Source organism: Onychostoma macrolepis, chromosome 21, assembly GCF_012432095.1.
Source record: "Onychostoma macrolepis isolate SWU-2019 chromosome 21, ASM1243209v1, whole genome shotgun sequence".
Lineage (NCBI taxonomy): Eukaryota > Metazoa > Chordata > Actinopteri > Cypriniformes > Cyprinidae > Onychostoma > Onychostoma macrolepis.
In genome coordinates this window covers 15,968,463-15,982,736 of record NC_081175.1, presented here as the reverse complement: position 1 = coordinate 15,982,736, position 14,274 = coordinate 15,968,463, and the positions used below count along the sequence as shown (strand labels likewise).

Genomic DNA, 14,274 nt, shown 5'->3' with positions numbered 1-14,274 from the left:
TTATGACTACACGGAAGTTGTGTGCACTGTATTTCTATAGTCTTTGACTGGACGTGTATTTGGTATCCTAAATCGATTAGAAATTTACTTCATTGTTTATAAAGAATAATAGTTTTGAAATTCCATATTTAACAGCTGTTAAACTTATTTCTAGCGATGATTAATGAGAACTGAGATTTCGAGACGAGTCTGTATCTGCAGATACAGTTGCAGCTGTTCGGCCTTCGGATTGTTATGGGAAAGATCCCATCGTGTCCTTGGACAGGGAACTGGCTCCAGTTTATCACTATTCATACAGTAGTTATGATTCATGTTACTCCTTAATATAATCTGGGTGAGAACTAAACAAGGACATGACATTTCGTATGACCCTGCTCGATTAAATGTGAATGTGTCTTATTTATTAAATATTTATCACACTGGCAATAAGTTACCTAATGGCGTGATGATACAAGCAAACGTGTCATCCTACATCAAAAAAAAAAAAAAAAAAAGTGTGTAAATTAGTACGCGCAGAATAACGTTAGAAAGCATTCATAGATGCATTCATTGACTGTTCCTTTAATTTAAAAGGTGTCCTTTCTTTCTTTTGTTCCTTTTTTCTTTCTATAAAATATAAATATGTGCATGAATAAATCAGTATCAGGGCTGCTGATGCAGTCTGTCTCAATGCTCCCTAGCAACCAAACCTCCTCAAACATCGCGAGACTGCACGAGGACTAAGTTGAAGAAACATGGCGACGTCTAATTTATTGAAGGTAGGAGGTCCCTGAATGTGAGAATATTTTGCATCGTTTGCGTCTCCAGTAATGTTATGACAGCGATCCCATGACCCAGTCACTGTCCGCTTCTAATTGCATCGCTAAACACGACCCGTTGACTCAAAACGACATTGTTCGAATTGCTGATTGTAGATAGTGGGGTTATGTACTATTATTATAATGTTTAGGGTTCAGAGCTGTATTTAATGATGCCTTTTTAAAAAAAAAACTTACTGCTATCTATCATGAGGCTGCATATAAATAGCGAGAAAATATAAATACATGCGTATTTGTTTCCTGAACAAAGTTGCAACATTGCAGATTATTTAAATGCTACATTTATTCAGCCTGTGCATATTTATGACAAGCCCGAAGCTCACCTGGTGCCTCTGGTTTCTAATCACACAGCTGTAATAATCTATCTACATATATTAAATTGAAATTTACCTTCTGTTACCGTTTTGTCTGAATACTTGACAGGAAGTAAAACAATCGAAATTCCACAGTCTTCTTTCTTTTTTGTAAATGCATAAAGTCTGTAATAATTTTAAAGAAATGTTTATTGTCCTCGTTCTCTTTTCTCAGAATAAAGGCTCCCTGCAGTTTGAAGACAAATGGGATTTGATGCGGCCCATTGTTTTGAAGTTGCTCCGTCAGGAGTCGGTAACTAAGCAGCAGTGGTTCGATTTGTTCTCGTAAGTTGTCTTCGATGTGAGATAGTGTGGGCTGACAGAAATATCAAGTCAAAGTACATTAGACTGGGGTGTTTTTGTATTTTTTTTATTAAACTGATGGCGCTGTTTGGGTCTGACAGTCAATAATATCAATCAGGACTAACAAGAAGTTTTAAACCATAGATTGCATTGCTTAAATGTTAGGAATACAGTCAGATTTTAGACTTTCTCTTAATACTATGTTTGATTTTCAGAGACGTTCATGCAGTGTGTTTATGGGACGACAAAGGTCCGGCAAAGATTCACCAGGCACTGAAAGAAGACATCCTAGATTTCATCAAGCAAGCACAGGCGGTACGTACTGTATATCACTTTTGTACATATAACAATATAAAGTAAGTTCATTTTTTCAGCCTTATTCCTGTAATGATCTCTCTGATCTATTTCAGCGAGTACTCAGTCATCAGGATGACACTGCTTTGCTTAAAGCTTACATTGTGGAGTGGAGGAAGTTCTTCACACAGTGTGATATTCTACCTAAGCCCTTCTGCAAGTTGGAAATCACCCTGCTGGGCAACCAGGGGAGCAACAAGAAGTCCAATGTCGAGGACAGTATTGTTAGAAAGGTGGATTCTCTTTTTGCATTTTGACCGTATAATTCACATCGATCTATATTATACTCCTTTATCATTTAAATGCAATTATTATTGTATCAACTGATGCATAACATAATCGATATACAAATATATTGTAATCATTTGCTGTTTTATTTTTTGCTTAAGCTTATGCTGGACACATGGAACGAGTCTATATTCTGTAATATAAAGAACCGGCTCCAGGACTGTGCTATGAAACTGGTCCATGCTGAGAGATTAGGAGAAGCGTTCGACTCGCAGCTTGTCATCGGAGTCCGGGAGTCATATGGTAAAGCTCTCATAAAACTAAGCCACTCGGGTTCTGTCCAGATGGACCTCTCCTGATGGACGCTCCTGTCTTCTGCTCTGTCTTACAGTGAACTTGTGTTCCAACGCTGATGACAAGCTCCAGATTTATAGAGAGAATTTTGAGAAGGCATATCTGGATTCCACTGAGAGGTTCTACAAGACACAAGCACCTTCCTATCTGCAACAGAACGGTGTTCAGAACTATATGAAATATGTGAGTGTGTTTTCAAACTGCTGTATTGCCTAAACTAGAAAAATGTGGGTGACACTAGTGCAAGTCAAAGCTATCGTAATTTTACTGCTGCGAAGTAATTTTAATATACTAATTATTTATTAATTAACTTGTTATATATATTTTTTATTTAATAGTGCAGTTGTATTACAATGAAAGTGCAATTCTGTCTTAGAAACAATATTATTATAATTAATTTATTATTATTATATAATCACATTCAGCTAATCCCTTTCAGTTATAAAATTAGTAGTGCTGTTAAACGATTAATCGAATATATTTGTGTGTACTGTGTATATTTATTATGCATATAAAAATACACACATACAGTATATATTTTGAAAATATTTACATGTATTATATCTAAATATGTTTAATATATGAACATAATGTTTTCCTTAAATATATGCATGCATATGTGTGTTTATATATATATATATATATATATATATATATATATATATATATATATATATAAAATAAATATACACAGCATGCGCACACATATTATGTAAACAAAAACTTTTATTTTGGATGCGATTAATCGTTTGACAGCACTAAAAAGTAGTAAAGTATTTTCTTAACTTAGACACTGTTCAAGTTTTATGCGCTTGTTGTGGCAGTTTTTTCCTGTAGTATCAAAAATGGTATGGAATAGCAATATTTTTCAAGGTATTATATTGATGTTAAAAAATTAGTATCCTGACAAGTATCGTGACAAGACTTCAGATTTCTGCTTGGTTTATTTAACAAGCTTTTATGTGTATAAATGCTAAATCACAGCTCATCTGAAGTGTCACAATATTTGAGAGTTGTTCATCCCAGGTGGAACTTTTGATTGACAGGCAGATGGCAAGTTAAGAGAAGAGGAGAAGCGTGCACTTCGATATCTGGAAACCAGACGTGAATGTAACTCCGTCCAGGCAGTGAGTACTCCCTGCTCCAAAACGAGACCTGTGGTGCTGCATCATTAAATAATGCTCAGAGTGTAGTTTGCATTTGTCTTTCTCACATACTAACATTGGGTGCTCGGTTTATGCCTTTTGCGTTCTTCCAGCTAATGGAGTGTTGTGTGAATGCGCTGGTGACGTCGTTCAAAGAAACAATCCTGGCCGAGTGTCCGGGAATGATCAAGCGGAATGAGACAGAGAGTGAGTACGGCAGGAGCTCTGGCACCAAAGGCTCAGCGAGTTCAGGTTGGCAACGGGATACAGTTCCCATCTATATCTTGCCAAAACCTCCCCACCCATCCCACCATCTGTGTGTTTGTGTGCCAATCATTGAGTCCACCAACCCATTTCAACTGTAAAGAAATGCAACAGCATACAACTATTGTATGTAAAGGGAAGGAAATGCCAAAGCATCAGCAATACGTAGTTTAACTCATTTGGCTTTTTTGCTTTAGAGCTTCTTATATTGGAACTTCATGTTTTTGGGATCATGATAACAGTATTTTTGAATGTTTTGATATGTTTTAATGTTACTAAAATGTGTTTGTTCTGTCATTGGTGTGTTTCCACAGAGCTGCACCTCATGTTCTCGCTGATGGATAAAGTGCCCAGTGGGATTGACCCTATGCTGAAGGACCTGGAGGATCATATTATGAGCGCAGGTCTGGCTGATATGGTGGCCTCAGCGGAAACCATTACCACAGTGAGTTGAGACAGTAGCTGCTTTTCATTATCAGACGGATGCATCATGAATATATGCATCCAGTTTTTGATAGTGCAATCACTGAATGATCAAGGAAGTAATTTGTTTCTATTCATTCTTGTGATAATATATAATATGTTGCTGACATTTGTTTTATTTTTGCAGGACTCTGAAAAATATGTTGAGCAGCTCCTAACATTGTTTAACCGCTTTAGTAAATTAGTTAAGGAAGCATTCCAAGATGATCCACGTTTCCTAACAGCCAGAGATAAAGTAAGTCTCAAAAGGATTTATCATTTATTCCAAACTATTCACTTTAAAAGACTTAGAAAGACAACATATATATTTATAAATATTATTTAAAATTATTTTTCAGATTTATTGGATAAAATATGATATTAAGATATAAAATATGATGTTTAATTAAACATGTATGCATTAAATTGATTAAAACTAACAGTTTTAAACAAATGCTGTTCTTTTGAACTTTCTGTTAATCAAAGAATCCTTAAAATATATTAACTGTTTTTAACACTGACAATAACAAATGATTCTTGCGCACCAAATCAGCATATCAGAATAATTTTAGAAGGATAATGTGACACTGAAAACTGGAGTAATGGCTGCTAAAAATTCAGCTTTGCCATCACGGGAATGAATTACATTATAAAATAATGTAGTTTATTTTAATAATATTTTACAGTATTACAGTATAGGCAATATACTGTAAATGCACCCTTGGTAAACACCTTAAAAAAAATGTAAAGAATCTTACTAACCCCAAACTTTTTAATGCACCTGTAATGTACCGTTAAAGTGGAGAAATGATTTCCAGTTTTCCATTCTTATTCTATTATTTTATATTTGTGTTTACACAGGCATACAAAGCAGTAGTGAATGACGCCACTATATTTAAACTAGAGCTCCCTCTAAAACAGAAAGGGTAAGACATCTTAATATATACATACAGTATCTCACAGAAGTGAGTACACGCCTCACATTTTTGTAAATATTTTATTATATCTTTTCATGTGACAACACCTGAAGAAATGACGCTTTGCTACAATGTAAAGTAGTGAGTGTACAGCTTGTATAACAGTGTAAATTTGCTGTCCCCTCAAAATAACTCAACACACAGCCATTAATATCTAAACCGCTGGCCAAAAAAGTGAGTACACCCCTAAGTGAAAATGTCCAAATTGGGCCCAAAGTGTCAATATTTTGTGTGGCCACCATTATTTTCCAGCACTGCCTTAACCCTCTTGGGCATGGAGTTTACCAGAGCTTCACAGGTTGCCACTGGAGTCGTCTTCCACTCCTCCATGATGACATCGTGGAGCTGGTGGATGTTAGAAACCTTGCGCTCCTCCACCTTCCGTTTGAGGATGCCCCACAGATGCTCAATAGGGTTTAGGTCTGGAGACATGCTTGGCCAGTCCATCACCTTTACCCTCAGCTTGTTTAGCACGGCAGTGGTCGTTATCATGTTGGAATACTGTCCTGCAGCCCAGTCTCCGAAGGGAGGGGATCCTGCTCTGCTTCAGTATGTCACAGTACATGTTGGCATTCATGGTTCCCTCAATGAACTGTAGCTCCCCAGTGCCAGCAGCACTCATGCAGCCCCAGACCATGACACTCCCACCACCATGCTTGACTGTAGGCAAGACACACTTGTTTTTATACTCCTCACCTGGTTGCCGCCACACACGCTTGACACCATCTGAAGCAAATAAATGTATCTTGGTCTCATCAGACCACAGGACATGGCTCCAGTAATCCATGTCCTTAGTCTGCTTGTCTTCAGCAAACTGTTTGCGGGCTTTCTTGTGCATCATCTTTAGAAGAGGCTTCCTTCTGGGATGACAGCCATGCAGACCAATTTGATGCAGTATGCGGCGTATGGTCTGAGCACTGACAGGTTGACCCCCGACCCCTTCAACCTCTGCAGCAATGCTGGCAGCACTCATATGTCTATTTCCCAAACACAACCTCTGAATATGATGCTGAGCACGTGAGCTCAACTTCTTCGGTCGACCATGGTGAGGCCTGTTCTGAGTGGAAGCTGTCCTGTTAAACCGCTGTATGGTCTTGGCCACCGTGCTACAGCTCAGTTTCAGGGTCTTGGCAATCTTCTTATAGCCTACGCCATCTTTATGTAGAGCAACAATTCTTTTTTTCAGATCCTCAGAGAGTTCTTTGCCATGAGGTGCCATGTTGAACTTCCAGTGACCAGTATGAGAGAGTGACATGACACCGGGGAGAGAAAATGGCTAATTGGGCCCAATTTGGACATTTTCACTTAGGGGTGTACTCACTTTTGTGGCCAGCGGTTTAGACATTAATGGCTGTGTGTTGAGTTATTTTGAGGGGACAGCAAATTTACACTGTTATACAAGCTGTACACTCACTACTTTACATTGTAGCAAAGTGTCATTTTTTTCAGTGTTATCACATGAAAAGATATAATAAAATGTGAGGGGTGTACTCACTTCTGTGAGATACTGTATATATCTTCTGAAAACTAGTTTCATTCGTTCTAAGAATATATTTTAAATACTGTTATTTATTTTTCCTTTGTTTGCAGTGTGGGTCTGAAAACACAACCAGAGTCAAAATGTCCAGAGCTGCTGGCCAACTACTGTGATATGCTCCTTAGAAAGACCCCACTGAGCAAAAAACTCACCTCAGAGGAAATAGAGGCCAAGCTGAAGGAAGTGGTGAGTGAGTGGGTGGAGTGACCAATCAATATTTGTGTGGCAGTATTTTTTGCAAATGTTACTCACACCTCTGTTTGCAATTGTCAAATCAGATGCAATGTGTTAATTATTTCTTTTTATGTTCCATTTAAAGCTCTTGGTTCTAAAGTATGTTCAGAACAAAGATGTCTTCATGAGGTACCACAAAGCGCACTTGACCCGCAGGCTAATTCTTGACATTTCTGCAGACAGTGAGATTGAAGAGAACATGGTGGAGTGGCTCAGGGTGAGAGGGCTTGAAAGCACACTTGATGATGGATGAAAGACTTTTTAGTGAATCTCTTTAAGTTACTTTTTTGTGTGTACAGGAGGTTGGTATGCCAGCAGATTACGTGAACAAGCTCGCCAGAATGTTCCAGGACATCAAAGTATCAGAAGACTTAAATCAATCCTTCAAAGAAATGCACAAACACAACAAACTTGCATTACCAGGTCAGATATGCCATTGTTATGATGCTTTAGAACTATTCTATTGTACATTTGAACTAATTATTATTTATGTCTCAACACTACAGCTGACTCGGTCAATATAAAGATTTTGAATGCAGGAGCATGGTCTCGGACTTCAGAGAAAGTGTTTGTATCCCTGCCCACCGAACTAGAAGATCTCATTCCTGAAGTTGAGGAGTTTTACAAGAAAAATCACAGTGGCAGAAAATTACACTGGCACCATTTGATGTCCAATGGCATTGTGAGTAGCAGCTTCAGCCCTTTGTATAAAGAGCATGCTCTACTTCCTGTGAAAATAGGGGAGACCCAAAACCAGCCTCTTCCCATTGAGACTAATTTGTGTGTTTTGTACCGTCCCCAGTAAAAAGTACTGTACTTTGATGCTCGCAAGCTCTACTACTGTGAATTGTGTTGCTGCAAACTTTTATTTATTCTCTTATATCTCAGTATTATTGCTACACTGGAAATTCTGCCTCGACTTTGACAATTTATAGGGGTCTGATGTGTCAAGGGAACAGATAAAGATTGTTTTCTTCTGTCCCTAGATCACATTCAAGAATGAAGTTGGGCAGTATGATTTAGAAGTCACGACATTCCAGTTAGCTGTGCTGTTTGCCTGGAACCAAAGGCCCAGAGAGAGGATCAGCTTTGAGAATCTGAAACTGGCCACGGAGCTTCCAGATGCCGAGCTGCGCCGGACTCTCTGGGTAATGGAGTCCTTATTTTGTAGACATTTCCACAACTGTGTTTAAATGGAAAGGACATGGTCATGTGGAATGCGAATGAAAGGATCTGATGTGACATTGAATTTACTAAATCCTTCCTAACTCTTTGTTTTTGTTTGTTTGCTGTTTTAAATGTGTAGTCTCTTGTAGCTTTCCCCAAACTAAAGCGTCAAGTGCTGTCATATGAACCTGTGGTGGGCTCTCCTAAAGACTTTGCAGAAGGCACTGTATTTTACATCAATCAAGAGTTTTCTTTAATGTAAGCACAATCATGACACACTGGCTACATTTGACGAAGAATGATGAATAAAGAATACTTGTGTTAATACATCATACGCATATAAATCATAAGTCATGCACATATTTTAATCACTTTCCATGCACTACCGTTCAAATGTTTTTGGCTGGAAAGATTTTTACAAGGGTTTTGAAAAAGGTTTCCTTATGCTCACCAAGGATATTTTTGTTTATAGTAAAACGTAGTAAGTGTGAAATATTTTTACAAATTAATATTACTTTTTTCTACTTCAGTATCTTATAAAATGTAATTTATTAGATGTAATTATCATGTGGTGGCAAAGCTGAATTTTCAACAGCCATTAGTGACATATGATAATGATCAGAAATCATTCCATTATGCATTTAGTGCTGATTTAAGACACATTTCTATTTATGGCATTCTTAATGTTTTTGGAAAAAAAAATTGCATTGCTGTCACTTTTATCAATTGAATGCATCTTTGTTCAAAATAATTATTAGTTTCTTTAAAAAAAATCTTACTAAACCCAACCTTTTTAGTAATCTGTATGCACACAATTATCTATAAGTACATACTACGTATCATAATACATATCTAAGTACATACATTGCTGGAATATTAGGTTATATTATTAATTATTGCATGTTTTAACAGACCACAGTTCAATTATATGATCTCTTCTGCACAGAAAAAACTCAAAGGTCCAAAAAAGAGGGAAGATCAATTTGATTGGTCGATTACAACTCACCACAGAGAGAATGCGTGAAGAGGAAAATGAGGGCATAGTGCAACTTAGGATATTACGCACACAGGTAATGAAATCACATTCACATGATCTTAATGACTGAAATATGTGTATGTGTTTGTGTATTTTATATATATATATATATATACACACAGTTTTGATCAATGCTCAGGTAATTAAACTATAAATTAATTCAAACAGAAGTTTGAATTAGTAGTGATTTCATGAGGTGCATCCTGGGATGCGTGTCAAATAGTGTTGAAGGAGTTTCCATGTAAGCTGGGCACTTGTTGGCTGCTTTTCCTTCACCATCTGGTCCAACTCATCCATTAATTTGTTTTTCTATGAAAGTGTTAGATTTGTTAAGACATTCATATGCAGGCATTTTAAATACAGTAACATTTGTCTACTAAACTAAATTCAAACTTTAATTCAAAATTTAAGCATAAACTATGAGAAACGCTTCAAACAAAACATTTCTCTGATACGCTGACGTAAACATCAATTGTCACCAAGCTCTTCTTCCTCACTCTGTACAGGAAGCTATCATTCAGATCATGAAGATGAGGAAGAGGATCAGCAATGCCCAGCTTCAGACGGAGCTGGTGGAGATCCTAAAGAACATGTTTCTGCCCCAGAAAAAGATGATCAAAGAGCAGATCGAGTGGCTGATAGAACACAAATACATCAAACGGGATGAGACGGACATTAACACATTTATCTACATGGCGTAGCCGACCACACCCAGTGCACTCTGGGACATTTTTTTTAGACACTAGCCCTCCTTTGGAGGATTCCATATCTGATTTCAGCCCATTGCCCAGCCTGGCCTGCTGGGTGATTGACTAGATTTATCTCAAGACACATCACGCTGAGAAATTGCTGACAAATCCCTGCCTTACTTCACAAATCTCTGAAATGAATAAAAAACGAACTTTGGAAGAAATAGAGGAGTAAAGAGCAGAATCTGTGTGGCTAATTTGTATGCATCTTGTGTAATCTTCTAATTCTGTTTCACCACCTTCAACGTCGACGCACCAGGTGAAAATATTGCTTTACGTCCTGAAAAAGCCATCCAGCTGTGTTCACTTTGAGTTCACCGCTGGCTTATCAAATTAACCTAGCTCTAAACATCCAATAGTAAACAACACATGCCTTTTATTGTCTTAAGAAAATGTAAAGTTCAGGCAAGTGGTGTTGTTAGATATCAAATTATCCTCATGATTCACAGCATTGTATGTTATTGCACAGAATTGCAGGCCCCAGGCGTTTTTTCCTCCTCAGTTGTTTTACCCATCAGCTCACAGTCTCTGCTTAGTGTGTCCCTGTTTGTCTCCCTAGTGGCAAGTTAGCAATGTACACCGCCGCTGTCCATGGTGCTGATGAGATAGCCACTTGCTTCTGACTAATACTGAAGAAGAGTATTATGTTGAGTTACACCCTAATGCTCTTGAATTATGGCACTCATACTGACAAAAACGACGGAATGCATCATTTATTTATTGTTGCAATCACTGTGTTACTGTCAGCGTGTGTGAGTGTGCGCCGCACATGCTCAGACTAGGAGTCCCCCCTCCGCTCGTAGGCCCCTCCCAGACACGCGTGAGAGTGATCCGGAGCTCGGAGAAGAGCCTCAGTTGCACGGGACCGCAAGAACGTCGCTGGATCCCGGGAGGACCGGAGAGAGAGAGAAGCCACCGTGGGACTGGAGTTGTGCTCAGGTATTAGATTATTTTCACAGGCACCGAGGCCGTGCTGGTCCGCTACACGAGCTGTGTGTGACATCAGACCGAATTTGACATGCGAGACTGTAATTATCCGAACAAACTAGGATGAGCGCGCTGATTTATGTTGACCGTCTTGCCTTTTAAGCGCGAGAGGTAAATCTTGCCACCTGACGGGACGCGTGCAGAGGCGATAAAATAATATTCCGATTTTATTAGATGGAGATTCGTAGCATAAATTGGCATATATTTAAAGCTAGTGTGGGAACTGGAAGCCTACTGCATCTCTTCGGTGCATTCGGGCAAAGTAGAGCCCAATTGTTCTTGAACACGAAAGGAAATCACTTTCCGTCGTATGTCGTTAATTAGTTGTCCCCACGCCTTGCGTTTCTTATTAAAATAAGTTTGACCACCGGGCTGACATGAGTGGGCAGTCCCTCAGTCCTTAACGGGAACCTTACTAACGTGCTTTAACCTAGAACAGTTAATGCAACAATCATCTGGTGACATGTTTGTGTTTGCATGGTGAAACCTTATGGTGTAATGCCGTCAGTTTTGGTATAGTAATGTATTAACTATGACTTTTCCCTCAATAAATTCCTAATTTGCTGCTTATTAATAGTAAAGTAGTTGTTAAGTTTAGGTATTGGGTAGGATTAGGAATGTAGAATAAGGTCATGTAGAATAAGGCGTTAATATGTGCTTAATTACTACTAATAAATGGCTAATATTCTAGTTACATGCATGCTAATAAGCAACTAGTTAAGAGACCCTAAAATAAAGTGTTACCATAAAATCCAACTGTGTGTGTAGCTGTGTTTCAGAACATGCTACCTGTGGTATCTAGCTAGTCTAAGATTATTATTATTAGCTGGTCAGGTTGACCAGACATCATGTTCTAATAACAGCTTGACCACCTTAAACTGATCATTTGGTAGCTGGTTTGTTGCTAATTCAAGTTGCTTTACCAGAATGAAAATCAGGCTGGAAACCAGCTACCATTTTAAGATTGATTTTACAGGGGAGCTTGAAAACTTGATTTTACTCTGTCGAGTTTATTAAGTCTGTTCTAGCTTGTCAAAATTGGTCCAATCTGGTCAATAGCTGATTGACTAGTTCTTGACTGCATACCTTAAACTGGTATGGCCAACTGGTAGGTGTTTTTTTTATTTCTAAGTTGGTTTACCAGCTAATGGCCATCTGTAACTGGCAACCAGCCACCATTTTAAGATTGATTTTCCAGTAAACTTGACTAGTTTACTACTCTAACTAGTTCACTAGTTCTGTTGTAGCTGGTCTAAGACGGTCATTAGCTTGTTGACCAGCAGCTTGACCATCTTAAACTGGTGTGACCAGTTGGTAGCTGGTGTGTTTACCAGCTAATGACGATCTTAGACTTGATAGAAACCAGCTACCATGTCTCAAGATAAAGCTACCATCTAAAGCTTGATTCTCCGTCTAATCAAACCAGTTCTATTCTTAGTTTATTAGCTGGATGACCACCAGCCACCATGTTTCATAAACCAGCTTGACCACCATAAATGTTAAGGGTGGGAGAAAAAATCGATTCACCTAACTATCGCGATTCTTTTTAAAACGATTTAAAAATCGATTGGTTTACCTCAGAATCTATTTTTATTTTATTATTTTATTTTTCCTAAGAGGTGGTGGGGAGAAGTTAACGCTTGTAATTCCAACAGAGGGCGAAATGTATCGGTGTGTTCGACTTGAAGCGGCGGTGCGCAGAATGATCAGCGTGTAACATCAAAGTACCGCGAGAGCGATTCGAAAGCATGCGGAGCGTCTGTTCTCTGTAGCTCTCGCGGTGCTTTGATGTCATACAACGATCGTTCTGCGCGCGCAGTGCCGCTGCATTAGATGACGTCATATACGTTTAAAGCCGGCGCGAGAAAGCAAAACCATGAAGAAGTCAGAGAATCAAACCACTTCCAGAATTCTTTCTGCACCTTCACGTTTTGAATCCTAACTGCCGGGAAAACATGACTAAACATGACTAAAACGGCAAAGTAACACAGCACTTTCTTTTATTTCAGAAAGTATTTTTTCTTCTCTATATATAATATTCATGTGCAAGTTCAGGGTTTTGGTACTTTAAAGTTTCGAAGTACCGTAATTTAAATATACACTGTGTATGTGTATGCTCCTGAAATAAAAGTTTAGAAAGATGTGATGCATTGTTTTTGTCTCTTTCAAGGGTATAGTTAACTATTTTCTATTGTCTAGTCTTTAATAAGCAAACAAAAATCGCAATAAATTGTAATATCGAATCGCAGTAGTGACTGCCAAGATGTGGGGGTATTATTATTGTGACAGTCTGTATATTAAGTGTATCATTCAACTTTTTCCCATGGTCTAGAGTTAAAAACAAAAAACAAAAATATCGCAATACTTGTAGAATCGAAATTCTTTAAAAAAAATCGCAATACATATCATATCGGCACCCAAGTATCGTGATAGTATCGAATCGGGAGGTAGGTGTATCGTCCCATCCCTAATAAATGTGATGACTAACTAGTAGCTGATTTGTTAGTGGTCCAAGTTTGTTTACTATATAATGGGGACCATCTTAGGCTAGCTAGAATCCAGCCACCATCTATTAGCACGGCTAGTTAACATTATCAGTTTACTAATCAAACTAGTTCACAATTGTTTTCTGAAATGAGTGTTAATTAGTGCAAATTAGTAATTGAGTGTTTATCAAAACTTGCAATAAGTAATATAAGAATAGGTTAATGATGATATAGTTTAATGAAGATGTTGCTCTTTGCTTTTTATGTATATTTCTGTCGAAATAGTTCTTTGTGGCACTAAAGGAAAGAAAGCGTTGAGATTGTAATATAAAATATTATGTTATTAATAACCATTGTAGTCATGCAATTTGTAGACTGAATTTCAGCAGTAACCCATCCAACACTGACTGCATTACATTTTAAATGTAGCATATTTTGCATGTTTTGATTTTCATTGTAAGTCATGGAGTGTGTGGGGTAATTCTAGGCATACCGTATGGTTGGTGCGATGACTTACTACATGTATTCATGAGGTGGCTGCAGTGACGCAGCTGGGGTACCCTGAAATGGTGATTGTCAGAAAGGGGAGGGGGTTTTCATCAAGCTCTTTGGTGCACTGTCTCTCTGCCTGCTTCCTCTCTAGCACTCTCTCTCTTTTTCTCCATCTGCTCTACCCCTCCTTTTACTACAACAGTAGGAGTTTATGTAGGTGGTGCACCACGTTGGCCCTGGCATCTCGTGGGATTCATACAGTGCATTTTCATACAGTGCAGAACTCAATTTTCTGAGTCTCACTCTGTTTTTTTCACATTAAGCGTAA

The 14,274-nt window shown here is 38.2% G+C and overlaps 2 protein-coding genes across 8 annotated transcripts in view; both read left to right on the top strand.

The window, feature by feature from the left end:
• Window positions 1-41: 41 nt before the first annotated feature.
• cul5b (cullin 5b) lies at window positions 42-10,285 on the top strand. Of its 5 annotated transcripts, none has more exons than XM_058758781.1 (20): window positions 42-334; window positions 681-758; window positions 1,347-1,456; window positions 1,690-1,789; window positions 1,885-2,061; window positions 2,218-2,359; window positions 2,448-2,593; window positions 3,457-3,537; window positions 3,669-3,807; window positions 4,134-4,264; window positions 4,430-4,537; window positions 5,143-5,207; window positions 6,849-6,981; window positions 7,115-7,246; window positions 7,329-7,452; window positions 7,536-7,711; window positions 8,016-8,177; window positions 8,336-8,454; window positions 9,143-9,266; window positions 9,739-10,285. In XM_058758781.1, the coding sequence occupies exons 2-20, from the start codon at window positions 735-737 to the stop codon at window positions 9,931-9,933; spliced, it is 2,388 nt and encodes a 795-aa protein (XP_058614764.1). In that variant the 5' UTR covers window positions 42-334; window positions 681-734; the 3' UTR covers window positions 9,934-10,285. The 5 variants fall into 5 exon arrangements, with proteins under 5 accessions (XP_058614764.1, XP_058614765.1, XP_058614762.1 ...); XM_058758782.1 differs by having other exon boundaries at window positions 641-758; window positions 3,669-3,762; XM_058758779.1 differs by having other exon boundaries at window positions 641-758.
• A 334-nt stretch (window positions 10,286-10,619) lies between these two features.
• The window catches only part of capn5b (calpain 5b), a 43,380-nt gene continuing 39,725 nt past the window's right edge, over window positions 10,620-14,274 (top strand). For all 3 annotated transcript variants that reach the window (XM_058758088.1, XM_058758087.1, XM_058758086.1), the window contains exon 1: window positions 10,620-10,920. The gene's annotated coding sequence lies outside the window, so the exon portion shown is untranslated. The remainder of the gene's footprint in view (window positions 10,921-14,274) is intronic.